General features: G+C 39.5%; 1 protein-coding gene across 2 annotated transcripts; it reads right to left on the reverse strand.

Annotated features, from left to right (window-relative positions):
• Window positions 1-209: 209 nt before the first annotated feature.
• Window positions 210-19,951, reverse strand: LOC125021390 (cohesin subunit SA-2-like). Of its 2 annotated transcripts, none has more exons than XM_047607447.1 (34): window positions 19,751-19,951; window positions 15,821-15,948; window positions 15,609-15,687; window positions 15,177-15,335; window positions 14,926-15,022; window positions 14,753-14,829; window positions 14,376-14,580; window positions 14,144-14,295; window positions 12,625-12,698; window positions 12,266-12,389; window positions 11,578-11,676; window positions 11,214-11,293; window positions 10,921-11,028; window positions 10,401-10,509; window positions 10,035-10,152; window positions 9,830-9,933; window positions 9,643-9,735; window positions 9,467-9,556; window positions 9,162-9,365; window positions 8,984-9,054; window positions 7,874-7,961; window positions 6,408-6,488; window positions 5,856-5,948; window positions 5,581-5,755; window positions 5,320-5,459; window positions 5,138-5,239; window positions 4,904-5,052; window positions 4,690-4,818; window positions 4,392-4,600; window positions 3,627-3,864; window positions 3,413-3,523; window positions 3,191-3,317; window positions 2,779-2,856; window positions 210-2,372 (listed from the first exon to the last, which is right to left on the reverse strand). In XM_047607447.1, the coding sequence occupies exons 2-34, from the start codon at window positions 15,862-15,864 to the stop codon at window positions 2,349-2,351; spliced, it is 3,831 nt and encodes a 1,276-aa protein (XP_047463403.1). In that variant the 5' UTR covers window positions 15,865-15,948; window positions 19,751-19,951; the 3' UTR covers window positions 210-2,348. The 2 variants fall into 2 exon arrangements, with proteins under 2 accessions (XP_047463403.1, XP_047463402.1); XM_047607446.1 differs by having other exon boundaries at window positions 3,627-3,867.
• Between the last annotated feature and the right edge of the window lie 1,387 nt (window positions 19,952-21,338).

Consider the following 21,338-nt stretch of genomic DNA (forward strand, 5'->3'; position numbering starts at 1 on the left):
AATATAGTATAGAACAATTGTGATTTATATTGCACTTCTGTTTCATCTAGACAAACCGGTTATCATTTCTCAGTACAATGTGTACTTAATATCATACTTAATATGTTTTGCTAGAGAACAAAAATAATAACAGTTATTAACATGGTTAGTTGCTTTTTTGTTATTTTATGATATTTGTAAGTATGGATTGACAGTTATTGAAATCATCACACAGTTGTAGAGGGTTTATTCTGTTCATGTTACATCTCCAGACATAAATACAAATATTAAAGGATGCAATGGGCACTTTGTAAGTAGAACAAAAACACAAATTTAATATACGCAAATACTTAAATATGTATAAACATACAGATGTATGCACATTTTCAGCAGTTCAATGCAAAACAGAAATGATCCCAAATGACTGATTGATGTAAAATTTACAGGCAACGCTAAAGAATTCTTTTTCTCATTTGCCTAACATGAATAGTCTGTATGTATGTGGTAATGTTTATGACCACTATGACCACGTGATCTATAGTTCATAATGACATTCTGAGAAAATTAGGGATTTGTTTCTAGCTACTATATGAATAGACCATCTTCCATAGAATCTAAATCTGCCAACCAGGCCAATACACAGAGGAAAGGAAATATTATAACAATCCATTGGAAAAACAAACTAAACAATGTACTATAAGTATACTTGCAAATTAGGTTAACATCAAAGAGATACATTCTGTTTCTTCCCTAAGATTTCACATAAAACAAAACAATGCAAATATAAAATGAGCACCGATTCACAATACATTACACATTTGTAATTGTATAGTATACATTTTTGATTCTATCATAGCTGACTAAAGAATGCTGCACCTCTGTAATTTAGAATAGGTTTATCAATCTTATACACGCAACAGTGCTAAACCAATTAAACAGGCTTTGTAAAAACTGGAAAAAAAAAATAGAACAAACAATACACATCTTTCTTATGTATTTTCAAATCCTTTCTTTTGTTAGATTTCAAACATAGCTGTGTTATAGGATATTATTAGATATTATACAGTGGGAAAAGATAGTCAATATATAGGAGAGATTACATGTTAAAGGTTGAGTCAAAATTGTATGTATGACACTGTGAATGTTTCCAATATTCAAAAATAATTTTAGTTGTGGCCATCGATTTGTCAAATTTACTACATTTGAGCGATGCATTACTTTTGCATCCATTCATTATAGAGGTTAAAACAAAATACAAAGAGATGGCCATTTCTATAGTAACACAACAATTTCCATTAAAAAGGATTATTTCAGAATCTATGTGAAATAACATGATTAGAAACCATTCATTTACATTTGATTGTCATTACAAAATATCTATAAATCAAAGTTATCTATAAGGTATAAAAGCAGAACAGATATTTCTAAAAAATACCATCACAAAGAAATCTGAGAATGCTGTATATAATTTGTGGCGAGGCCCTTGAACAGTATCACACTCCAGTTCACATTATACTTTACTGTGTACATATTTTGATATATGGCTACATGCCATGCCAAAATCTACAGTTTAAAAGTACAACAGGTGAACACAATATCATGGACACCTTTACAATATAATGTAGTAGCTGTGTAATAAATGCAGCCTTTATAAAGCCTTACCATGTTCAGTCCCTGTTTAGATTGTGCCAGAGAGGTGTTGATTTGCGCCTTTGATAATTTCATTAAATATGGCTGTAAAATTACCATTGAGTTGAATTAACACCTCTGTGACAAAGTGCAGTGTCATTATAGTGTTCGACGGCAACTGAACACTACAAGCATCATATAGGCAGAATTATTTTGTAATCATAATGCTATCTTCAGATGTTCATGACAGTGTGTTCACCTTTCCTGTATATTGGCCACTATTTATTTACATCAGACATTTTATGTCTACTGAATGAAAAAGTTTAAAGGTATATATTAATTAATATAATTTGAATTTCGGCCTTTTATTGTCCCATCCCTTCACCATGCAAATGCAATGTCTTTACTGGAACTTTTTTTTTTTCTTAACCCAAACAGCTTCACACGCTGACCACAACAGGAGTAGCTTAGTGAAGGCTGACAGAAAGTTGTTTTTAGTGCAACTGAACAAAAACAGAAACACGTCTCCTGCAGCATGACAACAGTCCAGTGCGTGAAAATATGAGAATAAAATTCAAATTCAAACTCAAGCGCTTCCCCTAAGTTTTACCGAAGTGCTAAAGAGGCAAACATTGGTGTCTCACAAGTCATTTGTAGTAGTCCATTTCACTCCAGTCTGATTTTAACAGAGAACATCTTCCAGGGATTTTGGTGATACATTGTCCTGTATCCAGTTCATATTAGAACATTGACACATTGAGAACCTAAAGACACAAACAAATACATTAAACAAACATTTCTTAAAAAGAAGGAAAAAATTTTTAAGCAAATATTTAAGTTGGTATCATTCTTGATTTCCAGTTGACATGACAGGAAAATAGAAATTCAATTATTTCAACAACATGGACTTTGTAAAATCAGTGAATCCAAACAGACTATCACGGCTGTCTGCCAGGATGGAGAAGGATTTTAACATTTCAATTCTACATAACTATTTAATTCCCAAAAGATTGTTTCTGATGGATTTATTACTATGTTACAACTATGCAACTGGATATTTTATCATATGGATGTACAATACTGTTTCAAGACTGCAAGAACAGAGAGTTAATTTCAGGCCTGAAAAAACACGACAAGACAGAAATGCCATAAGAAGTGGAGGATTCTTACCGAATCATCCATAATTGAAGATGGATCAAAGTAGTCCGGCTTTAGTTCAGTTCTTTCTCTGCGGTTCTTTGAAGCCGGCTGAAAAGTAACAGCTCGGTCAGAATGTGAGAAAAATATGTGGAGTAAAATACACAAGCAAATACTGAGTTTACTCAAATGGGACATTATAGTCACTTTAACAGCAAATTCAAATAAATGGCACCATCACTTAAGTTAGCATTCGCAAAGACTGTATTTCAATAATCAAATCAACATGTGCTGGTTGTTTTTCTTTTTTTTGGAGGACTGGATCAAAACAGGACACTTTATGCTGATCATTAAACGTTTGTTGTGTTTATTATATATATTTCTATAAGGTGGTGTGTGTTGGCATGTAAGAAGACAGAATTCAGGTTAAAGTTTCTTAAATTACCAAATCGATGTCCATCGTGTCGAAGTCCATGCCCTCGTTGATGTCTTCCAAGCGGTCCTCTGATGACATCATCACATCCTCCACGATCGGCTCCTCGTCGTCCTCCATGAGTCCAGAGCCTCGACGACTGTGGAGTCAACAAAGGAAACATGTCACGAGATCACGCTTGTCAACCGTTAAACTGTCTCAACAATGCGACTCTCAAGACAAGTCCCATCTTACATTGCTTGCTGCATGTGGTTCCTCATCTTGGAATAGTGCATGCTGACCCGCTCCTGCTGCTGACGGGCCTCCACTTGTTGCCTCTGTGTCAGCATCCATGTAACCTGGGTGCTGTGAGATCAAGGTTCAGTAAACATGACTTTATAATGTGTCTCAGTTTAATAGAATACATAGATGTTTATAATGAGGTAAGGTCATTTAGAAAGGCATGTACTTGTAATCCATGGTGGCCTGGTGTTGATGGTGTGGTTGTTGCTGGGGGGGTACGGGCTGATGGGGATGCTGCTCTGCCGGCATGGTGAACGTGGTGGCGTAGCCGTCCTCTGGCCTCATCTTCTTTGGATCCCGCAGTACAGTGGAGGAGAGGTGGGGCGAATGCATCATTACTGGCGTCTGAACATTCTGCTCACGGTTCATCCACACTGCATCACTGCTGCTGCAGCTGTTCTCTTCTGCTGGAGTAAATCATTTATTACACCCTCTGAATTCTACCAAACCCATGCTGTCGCCACAGTATTGTGTGTGCCCTATTATTAATTATTAAAGTGGCAGGTTATGATGGCAATCAACATGAAAGCGTTTCTAGAGATTCCTAGGAGAATCTATAGCATGTCATGAACACTGTACCTAGTAAAATACGAGATATACCAACTCTTAACTCATACATATTTTCTGTCAATCACTGGGCAATGTCCCTCTTTTAAACGAAAAGAAAAACATATTGTTGGGAGTTCATGTGTTAAAGGGAAATAACCTAAGACTATGTATTTGTGAACTGGTAAAGTAATGTATTTAAATCTTAAGACAGAGTACACCAAAATACATGACATATAGGGTGTGCATTGATTGTCTAGTAGCATTGATGTCTCCAAACTGGCCAAAAGCTGTTTCAATGAACATGAACTCATTCAGATTAATTGGAACTAAACCTAAAGCAAATCTTCATCCTCCAAAGTGTGTCAAGGCCAGAATTGCTCACCTTCAGGCAATTTTCTTTTGCCAACAGCGGTCAGCTTGGACTTCTTGCTCCTGACAGTGGACCCTCGGCTGCTGATCCCGCTGATGACAGACATGGTGTCATCGTCCCCTCCAGCCTGCAGGGAATTCCTGTATGAAATGAGGGGCAGCCAGCAGTCCTCTCTCTGAAGGGCCATCTGAAATGTCATGAATCGCTCCAAGTACATGTGACTGTAGAAGTTAGAATGACAGTCAGTGTTAGAGCCTTTTAGTGCTTCATCAGGTTCATGCTCACATTGCACACTGTGCCTCAAACTTACACTGTCCTCTTGTCCTGTCGCATGAGTTTGCTAGAGAACTCGCTCAGGATGTCCAAAAATGCTAAATTAAGCGGTGGACTCCCTTCTCCTTGGGGACTAGGCTCCTTAAAAGCGAACTCAATCCCGTCCCTAAAACGAATACATCGGAAATAGTAAATGAATAACTGTAAAACTGATGCGAAGGAGGCTGGCTTTGCTCCAGACAGTTACTCACTTATGTAACATGGCAATAGCCTCTCTGGTCTTCATCTGATCCAGGCCAAATGTAAGTGAGAAGCGTCGGGCGAGCTCTTTGATGCCACAGAACGATGAAGACGAGCGGTCAAAATTAAAGCCGAGCTCATTCAACATCTCATTGAATAACTGCAAAAGAAATGCAGCATGAATGCAACCTTTGATAACAGAGACCCTTCAGATTAGAAGGCCATCAATGAGGGTGCTGTCTTACCTTCTGCAAACTCAATATGAGTGTCTTTGCACATTGTATTTTGTCGATTTGTCTGGTTTTACTCATTGTTTCCTTGATGATATCTCCATAATCGTTGTAATACTAAGAAGAAAGAGGAGAAATACAGTAAACCACACAGCAGGAATTCTTTCTAATCAGAATGTAAAAGGATTTAAACCTACCCTCATGTACTGTTTAAATATGTCTGCTCCAGTGTTCATTTCCACCACATTATAAATGATTAACTTGCAGTAGGCAGCGAGAAGGTTTCTTCGCTTGTGCAGAGCCTCGATTTTACTGGCTTCATCGTCTTGCTGCCCATCTGTTAATTTACAGATGAAGATTGAAATACAAACGTCACAACTAAACATCACAAGTCCCTGTTGTTTTTCTTTAAACGTAAGTGTAGTGGTTTAACACAAGACTGGAGGATTGACTCGAACCTGTACTGTTGTTGTCATCGTCCTGATCAATGAAAACATGATCCAAGATGAAGTTCAGCAGCTCAGCCTGCAAAGAAGAATCTGGCGTATAGACCAGAGACTCCAGCTGCTCCCGTCCTGAAGACATTATCTGGTGACTGAAGATCAGTAGCAGATCACACAATATGGTGAAGGCCTGGAATGAACACAACACATTCAGGAGAATACCCACCGACCAAAACTGCAGGTGTAATGAGGAAGGATGATGGAAAAAAGCAAAGGGTAAACCCGCATACCTGCTCCTTGACGGCGGTGTTGATGCTGTTTATGTAACGCTGACACATTAAGCAGAAAGCTCTCATTTGCTTTCTCAGGGTCACCATGTCACCCTGTAAGTAGAAGATATTCAGTTGGACAGCCCTTCATGTGAGAAAGTGACATTCAATTCACCTAGTTCACAGTTAGAGTTATCCAGGTATTGTCAGGTCAACAACTGATTGAGTCAGGATCATAGATGAATTCAGTCACACCTGAAGGAAAACGGGGCTCTTGATAGGAGACTGTGTTTTCCTAGACATGTTACTGGTGCATTTGTACCAAATCAAACTACATTTACCTGTTGTAACAATGTAATAAATGTCATAAGGTGGAGATTTTCTCAAGTCTAAGGTCAGAGAATATTTAGATCTGAGCAACTGAGCTCAGATGACCGCCCTCCAGGAGACAGCACACTTCAAACTGTGATAAGGTACGAACTAACAATGAATGAACTGATTCACTGAATTGTCTATCTGTATAGAACACACAGAGAAACATTTAATGAGTGTATTACAGTAAATGACCGGTACCTTTATTGAACTGCCATCTGAGACCTTCGCTAGATGCCACAGAATGATGTAATGTGTGCACTGCATTGCATGGACCACAATCTGAGGGGAAGAAAATCAAGGAGACCAGATGAGCCATGGTGTCCCACAGTGTCTGAACATGGACCACGTAACTCAGAGGGTTAAGTGGTACCTGAATACTGCAAAGCCACATACAGTATGCATGAAGAAGTTCAGCGATCAGACTGATCACTCCCCCTAAGTTTATTTTGAAACCCTGACTCTCTTATTTCTTTTTTTAAGCTTACAGAAGGACCTGCGTCCTGAGTTTTGTGCATGTATAGAAGAACACAGACCACAGATCTTCCAAGCAGCAAAGATGTGTCTGATCAAATCAATGTTAAATTGTAACGGCTACTTTGTGGTTATTTTTTTGTCAGATTTTCAATGGATGTTCTGCAAATAGAGGGTATGCACGTGACATCACAGGAAGTGAAGTCTCTGTGGTTACGGTCACTGTGGGAAAAAGTGACAGATGAGCGTAGAGATTAGCTGCATTGGTTTGAATTACAGGTTTTAACACCATCTTAAGTGTAAAACTAAATAAGAAAAATGGGGAAGGGCTGTTGTGCAACTGACTATACCAACAAATCTGAAAAGCAGTTGGAGATCTATTTTTGCAGGCTCCCAAAATTCAAAGAAAAGACAAGTAAACAACTGGAATCCAAGCAACGAAACCTGCTGTTTCATTTTAACATCCGGTCGAATGCTACAGTATTTTATGGCTAACATTACTTCTCACTAAAGCTCTTAGCGTTAGCATCTTTTATTTAGCTACATTTATCATAACTGAAATGAACTAAAACTAACTTAACCTAACTGAAACTGAGGCTAATCCACTTTTCCAAATACAAACACTTTTCCAGTACAAAACCATTGGAGTTGAAAGATCATACTTTAGTATAAGTATAGTATTTCCCAGCATTGAAATCAGGTCCATATAAATATCAGGATAACTGATTTCTTTCATCAATGCATACCCTCTATACAAGAAGGCATTGGAGTGTGTAATTTTCTCTTCTTTCTGCTCAGTTACATCCCGTCAGCAATTTTGTCCTGTACAGTGAAAACTGTACAAGCTAGAACAAACTTGATGTCCATGTAATAGCTGGATTCTTGAGGCATTTGTGGGATCTCACAGGATCATATGAAAATCCATCTAAACAGTCTTGAAGCCAAAAGCATGTACCTAAATCAAAGTGACTCAGACCAAAAAACATCGTATGAGGAGATACTGGAAACTCGCTTTAGATGTGATGACTAGTAGCAACTGAGAAGCTGAAATAAGCCTGTGATATGCTGAGGAGTCCCCCCCCCCCTTTCTCCTACTGCAGCCTGGTTTCCCAGTCACTTAAGAAAACATAAACACACTCGTTAATTATAATGTTGCAGATTTAAAGAAGACTATACTATTCTGGCTATAATACCTGTTCAGGCATGTCCCCGTTCTGTAGACCAGTGTTGAGTAGCCTGTAGTTGCTGGTGAAGAGATCCCACTTAGAGAGGTCATGTGCGCTGGAAGCAGAAAACAGATGAAACACAGATGAAGATCTTAGTACATAACATGCATTCTAGTAAACTGAGTGCATTTACATGCACAGCTTAATCAAGCTATGCTCAAAATTTGACTTTCTGAATGCGACCCTTGTCCCAGTTTACATGTAACTGTGAAAATCGTATAACTGATGGGAACATGCCCTCCTCCTCCACACTAGGTGGCGATATGTGTCTTTTCAGTAGAATTATACCATGTTAATACGGCCCCCTTTCCAGTTGGCCTATTACGACATATAATAAACAAGAGTCTTTCATGTGGCACACCGGCATTTCAAACAGCAACCAAATGTAAAATATTACATCTCATATGTAATGTGCGTGCTACTTATGATGGAGATAAGATGCGCACTATCCCTCAAGTGGTTCTTCTACTGACTCTGTTCACCTTCTTTTTCTGCGACCGGCGGTCATACGCCAGTGCAGCATTTGTGGTGCTCATGGTTAAAGTCCGATAAAGCCTATACATGTCAGAGAAAATCGATATCCGTTCGCATTATCTGGGTGTCTTAACCGGATAAGGAGAACTTTATGTACGCGTGATAAAAAAAATTATTGCCTTAATCTGACTTTAACTGGACAACGAGATAAAATCATCTTTTTTTCGTCACGTGCACGTAAATGTACTTATCGACATACATACATAACATTATGACCACCTTCCTAATACTGTGCCATCAGAGAATGTAATTTCCCTTTGTGTCTTTGTAAGGCTGCATCCTGCTGGATGCCTTTGCTATGGGGTGGGGGTGTCTGGTCTAGGTGGGTGGTACATGTCTAAGTAACATCCACATAAATACCAGGTCCCAAAGTTTCCCGGCAGAACATTAATATGTCAAGATGGTCAATGTTACTTACTTTTCCTATCAGTGGTTTTTATGTTGTGGCTGTTTATCTTACTAAAACCAAAACTTTACAGAAAGACTTAACAGTACAACAGGATATGAACTTTGTGTCGAAATCAAAAGCACAAACTGTTTTACTTGTGGAAAGCGCTGATCTTCTTCAGCGTAGATAGAACCTGGTAGGCATCATCCTCATCGGGTTCTTCACCCTGACAAACAACAGATCAACCCTGTGAAATCCTAGACATTGCCTCTTGCCCTCTTGGCACCTGTTAGCATGCATGAAAACTTTCCACACAAGGAAATAACCACTCACCTCCTGCAGGAAGTCCTCCAGGAGTCTGTTGAACTTGTCTACAAGCTCGTCAAGCAGCTGGGAGCGGGCGATGTCCACGCGGTTGAAGATGGTGAACTCCTCGTTGCAGAGGTAGTGGTAGGTGGTGGAGCAGGCCTCCAGCACCTCAGTGTCTGTGTGTTTATCCACAACTTCCCAGACTTGTCGCAACAAGGCATCCAAATGCTAAAATACCACAAGCAACATTGTTTCACTGATGTTGTATTAATTGTTCAGTTTAAATATAAAGCGGCGAAATAAAATTAAAAAATTAAAAAGTGACAAACCTTTTCTAACCGGCCAGTTGTGTAGATGTCAAGATCAAAGTACTTTGGTATTTGTAGCAAATTGGTGACCTTATCAATGTCAACACAGTACTATGAAATGAAAAGAAAGCAGTTGGGTTTAATGGTTAGGAATCAAATCTGTACAGTTTTCTGTAATGTCAAACACAAGTACTCACCTTTGCCAGTAATAGAGGTAACGCAACTGCAAACATCTCTGTGATCCGCGTCCGATCATCCAGCTGGGTTTTCTTCTCCTTTGCAGTCAAAACCTTTTCCACAAACAAGCAACCTCAACCTCATTAACAACATTTAAATATTCAAAGTTAATCCTCTCTATGGCAAACATGTCTACCCCACACTCACCCTCTTCCCGGTGCCCCTGCCTACGGGAGGGTGGCATTCACAAGCCTGCCGAATGGCACAGAGCATGATCTCAACAAGAGCCGTCTCTTGCCGATCAGTCAAGGCTAAAATTCACACAGAACGTTACTGATGATGTAACAAAAGTAAATAATCAATCAGATACAAAAAAAAAATAAAAAACACCAAAAAGTAGTTTGAGACGTACCCTCCTCTCCTGGCATGGGCTCATCCAGCAACAGACTGATCATAGTCTCCCAGTCCTTCAGCAGCTCTGACGCACACTCCCACAGGCTGTCCACCAAGTAGGCTCCATGTTCATGGAGCTGTGAAACATCAGATGTAAAATAAATGTAAATGAATATACTAAAAATGAACTGTTACGAGGCAGACTGACCATCTAGTACAAAAATAACATTTCATTATATAAACTATAACCTTATAGCCAAGATTTTGATTACGCATTGAACATCAAACTAGTATAAATATAGAAACAAAATCCATTTAAATAACTTAAACTAAGACTAAGGCGTTATAAAGATGAACACAAGGGGTACAGCAAAGGCCTGGTCACCTCGCTCTCCAAGAAGAAGAAGACGGTAGTCTTGATAAGGCTGCCATTGAGGCTCTGTCTGCCCCTCCTGGGTAATCCCTCATCCTCAGGACCTCGATGGCTGAAGAGCCTTCAATCAGCACAACAACAACAAAAACCTATTAATTCCAAGTAGCAATGACAGGTACGATAAAAACCTACAGTCATTTTGGAGAGGGGAGTGTCACACATCAGTAATTTTTGTCATTTCACTGATGCACTCAAGTGATTGTTGTGAATACAAACTGATTCCAACCGGTATCTTTTAGAATTCACCCTCCAAGCCAGAGGAGAAGTACAGCAGAGGAGTAAAGTGTAATATTTCTTTAATCCCTGCATTCCCTCCGAGTTTGAACTATTTCCCATTACAGCTGGACATCAAGGCATAACTTGACCTCAATGTAACCCGGAGGAATCAAAGAGTCTCTTGACGTGACAATTACTCCGCCACAACAACTCTCCATTGTTAATGAAGTAGTTACGGCAGCAATAAAACACTTGCTTCTTAAAGAGGAATTCTCCTGCTGAGACAGCGATGGGTCGGTGTGCTGAGTAAACCAGATGATAGACGCTCTCACAGTCCTCTGCCGTCAGAACCTCATCACTACTCCTGTTAGAAGAAACACAAACAGTCTTTGTGATGATGACCAGATCAATTCATGTGTGACGGACAAATAGGATTTAGAAGTACACTTGTTACTGATAGTTTGTGGTAATATATGGATCAGTAAGAAAATAAAGTCACTGTAATCAAAACATATAACGACATTGTTGTGTATTGAGGAGGTTACTCACTGTAGGACGAGGGTCAGAAGTTTTATAGCTTGCACTGCAACGTCATATTCTTTATCCAGAGTCATCGAAACAATGCGATCCTGTGAGAGAGACAAAGCGTATGTGTAAGATCTCCCTATTTTAGGTGTACTGAATAAGTGAAATATGACACCTGACCATATACAGTATTCAATTCAATTCAATTCAATTCAATAACAATACAAATTGTCTCAAGAGGTTTCACAAAAACCAGCCTGCAACCTCCAGAGCAGCCTGAGGGCGATCACGGCAAGGAAAAACTCCCTTTTAACAGGAAGAAACCTTGAGCAGAACCCAGTATCAGAAGTCATTACGGAATAATGAAGAGATTCAAATGTTGGCTCACCTTGAAGCGACTAGTAAAGAGCTCCAGACGAGCATTGAGCTCCCTGTTGTAGTACAGGCCTTGCAAGGCAGTCAGACACTTTAGCCGCACCTCCCCTTGCTGTAGTCACAAGACAAAAACATAAAATAAGAACTATATTTGAAATCTGGAACTCAGGTGTTACTTTGCCAGTATCCTGAATAAATTATTATGCAGAGGAAATGTGATGATATATGGTGCAGTGCGTCTTGTAGGGAATATCCTATTTTAGATTTCTAAGCATGTCTATCTACCCCATAGCAATGACTGTCCCTGATGGCAGCAGCCATCCCCAGCAGCAAAAACGCTTTAGGAACAACTCAAAAAAACTTGCAATTTTAGGGATACCTTTCTATTAATGGAGTTGGAGAGTGTTCTCCACAACACTGAGAAGTACAGGTGGATTCTTATCCTTCACACCATCAGAGAAACTTAAAACAAGGAGTCCTGCTGCAGATAGTATAGCCTGGTATAGTAGATGGAGCTGAGACTGCTTTAATCAGCAAAAGAATTGTAATATCTAACTTATTTCCTCATTAATGCATTATTAAAAAAATTAACCAATGCTTATGTTTCTTATATCATAACTATATTCTGAGACAGTTTCATCTCATCAAAGCAAGAATTCTGTTTAATTTGCTCATACACATTGCGCATCCTTTATGCTCACCTTGTCGTGCATTGTCCAGCCTACGTACTTCAAGTAGCTGTCGTTGAGGAAGGCGTCGCTGTACAGCTTCATCCACATGCCGATCTCCTCGATACAAATAGCGCGGATCTCAGCAATGGCATCACTATTGAACACAAGAGAAGTGATTCGGTTCCATCATTAGGTCAATAATATGTGTGTTCAGGACTATTAGAGGTTGTTTGATCTCAAACTAAAATCACACAAATGCATATTGGTGCTGACAACACTTTGACACTAGAGGGCGCCAAAGAGCCGTAAATAAAACACTGAAAGTCTTCTGATGATAAGGCTGAGGTGAGACTGGAGTGAAATCTTACAGACAGCAAGGATTCACGTACCGATATCTGTGAACAAACACTCCTTTGAAAATGGCGTTCATCATGTTTTCAATTTCATCTTGATTTTCTTGAAGCTGAAACATAAACACAAGATGACATCATTTCAATTATCCGCATGAAAAATAACAAGTCCTCTTCTGCCCCACTTGGTTGTCATTAGTTCATAGTTTTCTCAGCTGTGTGTTAGGAAGCCCACTGAAGAATAATGCCTTAATGCAGTGTTTTTGTATCCTGAATTAATTTCTTAAATACAATGGACCAGTGAGCAGGAGGGTTTAATGTGTGAATGAAGAGTCCAATGTTCACAAGAGGATTTTAATAGTTTTGGACATAAACTGGGAGATTTGTGGAAAAGGTTATATGAGGTTTTGGCTACACAAGTCATAATTAAGAAGCCCACATAAGATCCATATGTTGTTTAATTCCACAAACTAACAAGTTAGAGACAACATCTCCACCACAACGGCAACAACACAACACCGCAAGCTTACAGCTGCAAAAAAACACAAACTCTTAAAGGGCCGCATCCCAACAACAAAATGAATGAATTATGTCCCCTAACACCACACAAAACATAAATTAGTTGTTGGTTTTGGCCATTTCATCACAAGGGGCCTCATGCAAGAACACACTGCTGCTGTTTTCGTTCTGTTTATCCCAAACCGCTCTCTCTATTCTGAGATGTTGATCACACACATGTGCTCTAAATCAGGTTCAGCAGTCTCTTGACTTGGCGAGTTTGTGGTAAGTCTCTCCTTCCAGTCTGAGGAGTGCCTCTTTTCCGCGAGGAGGTGAGCTGTCAAATTTGATCTTCAGTATAACCGATATTTGCCATTTAAGGCGGACTGTTCCACGCCATTTGCAGGGATTTTCTTTCACAAAAAATGACGCCAACAAGTAAAAAGAAGAATTTTCCCCTGCAGGGCTCACAGTTCTGCTGTCAGAAATCTAATTTACTAGTGTCAGTGCAATCGTAATAGAGGGGCCCAAAACCAATTGAAAAATGAATAGCACACTTTCTTCGTCATCACAGAAATAAGAGAAAGATTTAACAGTTAAGACTCTCGGTAATGTCTTCCTGAAGCAAAGTGGTCCGTGACTAATGTGGCAGGCGTTCAAGGGGAAGAGACAGTCACTGAGACGTTGGATGGGAATATTATAGCCTACAGGAGGTGATGTTACACTGCCTACATAAAGGCAGCTGTCAGAGTGAGATTCTTTTTCACAACTGCTACTCTCTTGTGCCCTTAATTTACCAAGAAATACCATAATGATAAAGGTGATACGCCACACAGAACAACCTACAAATTACTGCAGATAAAGCTATTAACATTTCAGCTCAAATGGATTATTATTATTATTTATATATATGCATGTATATATTTAGATCTATTTTGCATGAATTTGTTGATTTAACAAGATATGCAATTTGTGGAACCGATATGCACATATACATCCAATATTAGACGAGAAATATTGAAATCCTTATTCTTTCAGGGTCGTACTTTGTTCTTCTCACCTCTTTGCGCTTCTGTAACAGGAGCTCCAGCCTATCATTGGCCCTTTTTGCAATGACCTTGTTCCTCTCCGCCTCGTACTGCCTCTGTGTGTTGTCCATATTGATGCTCAGGTTCAGAGCGACGTTCACCAAGGCTGTCATCAACTTCATGGCTTGGAAAGAAATCACAGTTGAGATAAATGCCCGTAGGAACAACAGGAAGTGTGCACATAGACACGAACGCCGGACTGACCTGCTAGTGTGCTTGTATGTCTAAACGCCCTGACCTGTGAGTCAGACAGGCCGGTGAGCAGTGAGATGACCGTGTCCATCATGTACTCATCATAAATGATGCTGTACTGGCACTGTCGCACCAGAACCCCAATGAAGTCACAGAAGCTTATCCTGAATTTCTTCCACTGTGGTCCCGAGAGAGTTAACGGATAGTCACCGCTGTCCTGTTAGATGAGAGATAATCAGATTCAGGCCATTTGTTTGATATTATTGATTTAAATGTCACAATAGAAACAACTCCCAGTCTGGTATCTGGTAGCTGCACATATTTAATGTTAGATGTATCCCTTATTTAAAGGTTTATTAAAATGAATGGTAAAACATAGCCTGCGTCACCTCATCAAACTCCTCTGTCATTTTTCGGATGATTTCGGAGTTCTGCATATTTCTGAACATCTCTCCACTCACGGCTCCTGCGTGAAGAAACACACACAAAAGCAGCGATGCATTGACTTGTTTTTAGGCGCCTGGTCGCATACGTATTTAGACGCATCATGTGAGGTGGCTACCTTTACAGCCAGAGCACTGAATGAAGAAGTTGATTAAGTCCAAGAGAGCAACGTCCCTGTCATGCTTGTATGCCTCGATCCAGTCATCGACAACAGACTACAGTGCAAAAAAATTAAAAAATGCACAATTTTATTAACAAATCAAGCTCAAATGCAAGTGTCACTTGTCCAAAACATGCCACCCACATATACCAAAGCAGTCGAAATATTAGCACTTAAGAAGAAAGCACCAAAGCAGACTGTGCACCCACCTGTGTGGCACTCTTCCCCATTTTAACCACCTCAAAGAGGGTCATGTTTTGCGTCCCGTTCTCCTCCCGATGGCCATTCACCCAGCCGAGACCAGTACCTCTCCCTGCTCCCGCGCCTTTGGCCTTTTCTCCCAGTGCCTTCTTCCCTCTCTTGGCTGCCTGTTGAAGACAAAGATGTTCAATCCAAGTGTTTTATTCTAAGTGTAAGAACAGCACACGTGTGTTTAATGATCTGGACTGAGCACCTCATCTGATCCCTGGAAATAAAAGTCTGGAAATCACATCGCACACATTTGATGCTGATAGTGATGCAGCATTAACTTATTTTTCTGAACAAATATAGCTGCTGTGATATTATGCAGCAAAGGTGTTTCACTGTGTGTGCGGGGGCACTGAGAGCCCATGAACAGGTTTAGAAGAAGACAAACATACCATCCCCTTTCCTGTCTTTGCATGTTTGCCATCAGGATCCTCAAGGTCAGTATCTGAAGACAACTGGGATTCTGCCTCTCTGTGCAGAAAATGTCAAGTCATTAACCACTGAACAGAATCCAAACAGAATCACATGATGCTGTACATATATGAAAAACAAATACAACATTTAAAGGCGTGTTTAATTTGATCTAACACATCTCTGTGCTTACGGAGGAAACTGAAACTCTGTGTGCAAATCCTGGGCTGCTAGCATTTCTTTAACATTTTCTGGATCTTCTTGAGTTGTTGCTGTCACTGCTTTGGACCCCGAAAAAGGAGGTATGTCTTCACCAAAAACCTGAAAGACAAAACATATCAGAGATATCTGAGCAGCTACACTGGCTCCAGTATATCAAGTAGAAATCCCAGACAATCATCAATCTGACCCAGAGCTCAGATGAAGGAACGTCTTAATTTCTATTGTTAGAAAGAGCACACCAGGCCATAGTACTCTATTTACAGCTGGAGATACGTATTGTCTGCATAAGACATGCTATAATAACACAATAGACACAGTGGGATCGCATATCAGTTACTTCATCATGATCAGTAGTCTTTCATAGCAACCTGAATGGTCACACACATGTATCTGTTCCTGCTCACTGATGTAAGCCATTCACAGGATGTAGCCGTGCGGAACCATTCCTTCACTTGACCTGGGATGTAGCCAACAAGCTAAGTTGAGTATTGAGATGACTAAATTGTAGACACGACTGGGATTTCAAGAATATATTAAAACGAGAGGTACAAAGCAATTCCACCATCCTGGTAAAACCCCACTCAAACATCTCGGTGGTTTTTATGAGTACTAGTATTCGAGGTTCAATTTTATTTACGTAGAATCAGTACATTTTCTCCAGAGACAGCATGACGGCGATAGTGTTTAAAAAAAAAAAAAAAAAAACTCCCCTCGAACAGCTAAAAAACTTTGAGCAGAACTCAGTTCTGCGTAAGGCCAGCCAGGCTGACATAGAGAAGATAGAGATAAACATCCATCTGTCATAGATACATACATCTGTCTAAAGCAAACATGTAAAATCTGATGATGGTACAAATAGGGAGTAGAGAGACGGGTGAGAGAGAGAGAGAAGGTCATATGGCAGTTAACATGTTATACGGCAGTAGCACACAAAAGCATGAGTACTAATTAATATGACATTAGATAAGGAAGTAGATGATAGGAGCTCTGTGCAAGAGAAGAAATTTGAAAGCAGGTGTTATCACTGAGATGAAACCCAATGATAACAGTAGTAACAGGTTTCAACCAGAAACTATTCAAATGGAGTTTCTGCTGAGTAACAGAAACACTGTGAAAGCAAAGCAGAACTGGTCTATATGAAAAGATGAACTAAGCTGGAATCAACTGAGGGCAGCACCGAAAATGTGTCTCTCTTGGTCACCTTTTTCTACTCCGTGAATTCAGTGATATCAATGAAGTTGGGGGGAAACTGTTTCTGGCAGGAAAAGCAACTAGGTGCTGTTTAAAAAAAGCTCTATCTTATCACATGATTTTATTGACTGATTCCCCCTAAACAAACAATTAGATAATGCTCACAAACACAAAGCCTGACAATTTGATGGTGGCTGCATTTATCTGCTTCAGTTTCATGGTCCTGGTTTGATTCTCTGGCAGACGTGGTTTAATGGGACACATCTGAATACAGCAGCAGAGCTTTTGGTAATGTTATCGGTGAAGCTTTTTCTGCTACGTCAAATGTTAGCTGTGATAATGCATTTAGCCTTAGAGTCAGAGACTCTAAGTCAATTATCAGTCAAATATATCCTTCATGTTTTGGTTCTGGTTTCTCAAATGCCAAGATTTATTCCTTTTCTGTGCTTTGCGCAGATGGCCCAACTTACACACACACTCAATTAGCTGATTGATATCGACTGCTTAACTTTTAATCACACGTCTTGTTCTGAGCTGTCCTCCACAGCCAAGTTTTAGTTACAGCTTTAGAGGGGGTGCTTTCCCCAGTCACTGCTCTGACTCACTTCCATTTTCCATTCTCCATTTTGCAATTTCACAGTCTGAGACCTCACACACTGTGCTTTTATCTGGAACTGCGGAGATAATTTCAAGCTTGTTTTTGAATCCCAGGCTGCACAGTCGGAAACATATTTTAGTACCATTTCAGTCATGCTTTGATTTCACAAAATTCCGTTTGGCTTTGTATGATAAGTATATTAGAGCCCAGTGATAACGTAATTCAGACACTAAATTATGACTAACAAGATCATTAATGTCAGTTTCGCAGGAGGAGCAGTTCAGGCCATTCAAAGTTTAGTACCTAAATCTGCATGATCACAATCATGAAAGTTGACTGATCACATAAAATTACAAGCTCTTATAACATCGCTCATTAAACTGATGGGTTTAAGCACGGACGTTAGAAACAAATAACTGGAACCCAAGAAAACTGACAGCTTTGATGCCAAAACATTGTCCGTACAGTGACACTGACTGACTGTATATAAAGAGGTGGTCGTGCAAATACAAATGACGCACATTTTACTTGAAGGACTGAGAGCACTGAGTGGCTGGGTGGGTAGCAAAAATTCATGAACTTGCTATTCTTAGATCACACCTATTGTTCTTTGGTTCATAAGTAAGTTTTACAATAGAAACCATGTTGATTACCACACTCAGACAGGTTATAGGTCTTATTCCTCTTTAAATGACAGACCTGTCAGACCCACTGACCTTTTGACTCAAACGTGAGCACAAGATGCTGTTTTGAAAAGCTAACGATGGCCTTTTACCATTTGCCACTGTGGTGATTTATCAGAACACTAAGAAACTGTTAATAAGTACACATCTAATCTATGAGATATTTGTATAGTTGAATAAAAGTATAATCAATTTAGTAATGTACACGTAATATACACAATGTTTAAGGTTAATTTGGAAATCAGTAACATAAATGTTACCGGTTCAGTGCACAGTGTTTTTTGTTTGTTTGTTTGTTTTTTGCAGTAATAATTAAATAATACAAAAATAATAATAAGATAATAAAAAGGTTTCATGCACTCACTGTTGTGTGGGGCTGTGGTTCATTTTAGAAAATGTTTCATGTGTTGGTACGGTATATATTATTAAACCATGATACAACTTTCTGAATGTGACTCTGACTTAATTATGGTTTTATGTAATGTGTGTATCTGTGTATGCAAGTCATTTAATTTAAAGTATGCAGAGGTTAGTGCTTCATCACTTTTTCAGTAACTTCACGTTACAACAGACAGATTCAGACAGTAGAGATTACTGCGGGGACGTGTTGGGTTGGGACAACTGACTGACTCACTGTAAGTGAAAAATCCCACGCTTCAACGCGCACCACAAACACACCATCGGTGTTGTCGTTTTCTACAGGCAAGGGGCCTGACTTCAGACTCCCAGCACCATAAATGGTCAAACATAATGGGTTGGAGCACTTTAATATAACTTTTAACTCACTTTTGACGACGAATAATGTTACATTATCGGAAGTTTATTTATGGCAGGGCGGTGTGGTAGTTAAATCTAATGTCATATGTAACCTGTAAGAAGTTTATCACAGAACAACAGTGACACGCGCAGTTGTAAACTTCCGAGCTACAAACACATGTACAGATGTTGAGGCTGCGACTCCTGTCCGCTCTCATCTCATCTCCTCCTCCTGACGTCCAGTCTCTGCTACGACGGCCAAGCCACTCTGGCTAATTCCAGCTAATCTCTCTGATATGTCATGGTAGCGAAGTCACTTGCGCTCTATCGAGTTAAATACCTTTAGATCCTCTCCTCGGGCGATTGATTAGTGCCGACTTACGGATTCACTTCAGTATTTTGATACAATTTCACCATCACATCAGATGCCAGCTTAGCTAGCAAGGCAGCTAGCAATATCTGGCTAACAAGATCCCCAGCATACTTAACACCAGCTGGAGGCAAAGCGCCACTATAAATCGCGTTGATTTTCATATATTCTGATAAAATCGTCGCTCTGTGTTGATGGCACGTGGTGACTAATTTCAAGTGCTCGCCCAGCTAACTGGTACAACGGCATCAATGACAAACTCCCTGGACGTTCACGTTAGCTATCCGCCATTTTACAACTTACCTCGGTTTAATTCAAAGATGGACTGAAAACAAATAATCCAAACGTTGTGGACTTTGAACAGGGGAGGCTTTCGTCAGTTGTCTGCACTAACTGTCATTTCCCAAATCTCAAAAATTATCGTTTTATTAGCTAGCTAACGCTAAGAAGCTCCTTGGTGGCTAATGTAGCAAGGTGCAGTGTATATTGTCGCTGTTATGCATGCAGCACACACACCACCTGTCGGCGGCACCGAGTACTGCTGCTCAGAGGGGCCATATCCTGTCAGTCAGTGCTCTCAAACCTTTGACTTGTCTCCCGTCACCTCAGCATGACTGACATTTATGGAGTCAAAGTGTTGTAAAATATCAACATTGACCCAAGTCTAAAATGTATTTGCGTGACTCTGTAAGTTAAGAAGCAGTCCTTTCCAACTCCCTAGGTTACATATAACACATAGATGAATGTAAAATGTTTTAAATCACAGAAAATGAAGCGCAGCATGGCGCTAACTTCGGATACTCCCAAAACCTAGAAAATCTGATTCATTTGTGATCACTAATCATTTTAACACACAACTTGACTCTCTGTCTTTCAATCTGAGCAAGCAAATTGTGCATTTATATAAAATAAACAGGACTCCTCACTTATTTTATTTTTATTTTTTGTTAAGTGTACCACACCCTGGCTAAATGGAAGTTTTCTTATGGACTTATCCAATCTGCCTATTTTTCTTTTACAGTTTTATGTCTCTGCACTCACAATGTAATGCAGACATCCAATTCATTATATTAAACAAGCATTACTGGTAGCTTGCAATATCAATATAAATAGCCAGTATAAATAAAATAATGATTTTAGAGGCCAAATTCATGTTCAGACATGTAGATGGATAAAGGGAGTTGCTACTGTAACAACAAATAGATTGGAAGCTTTCTACACTGTAAAGTACAACCATTTAGCAAACTGTCTGCAAGCCTATGTCCCTGCTTCTCCGTGAACAAAAATGTGATGTATGTTCGATAACAAAGTGAAAAGATTTTTTTTAGTCCATATTGTGTCCTCTGTTTCTCGATGTGGTTTGTAGAAACATTCAGTGGCTACAGTATTGATCTTGGGCTGCAGAAAGCATTAATGTTACAGGGCTTTATATTAAGCCATAATCAAGAATATATCATAAAGAGTTTTGGTCATAAAATCAGTGCCAGTATACAATACCAGACCTTAATGGAAAAATGATTAAATATTAAAATTATGCAAGGGAAATGACAGTTCACATTGTTGGCTCTTTATGGCTACGTTTCTTTTAGTGTTTGTTGGGAATATGAGTGTGCTATCAAGGCATTTTGATGCTGTTGTGATTATGCCACACATCACAGACTTCATATCAATGCAGCTATTGATGTGTGTATTAATCACACTGGTACGAATTAAAACATTACGGTTTTATGACACTCATGTCACTACTGTTATTTGACTGTAGGAGTCACTAAATTCTTTAAAGCATTACTTCAGTAATTGTATTATGGATTACATTTTGTGAAAACTCTTGAAACAAACTATAAACTAGACTAATATACAAGTGTACTAGTTAGATAACGTGGCCTAACAT

Source organism: Mugil cephalus, chromosome 15, assembly GCF_022458985.1.
Source record: "Mugil cephalus isolate CIBA_MC_2020 chromosome 15, CIBA_Mcephalus_1.1, whole genome shotgun sequence".
NCBI lineage: Eukaryota > Metazoa > Chordata > Actinopteri > Mugiliformes > Mugilidae > Mugil > Mugil cephalus.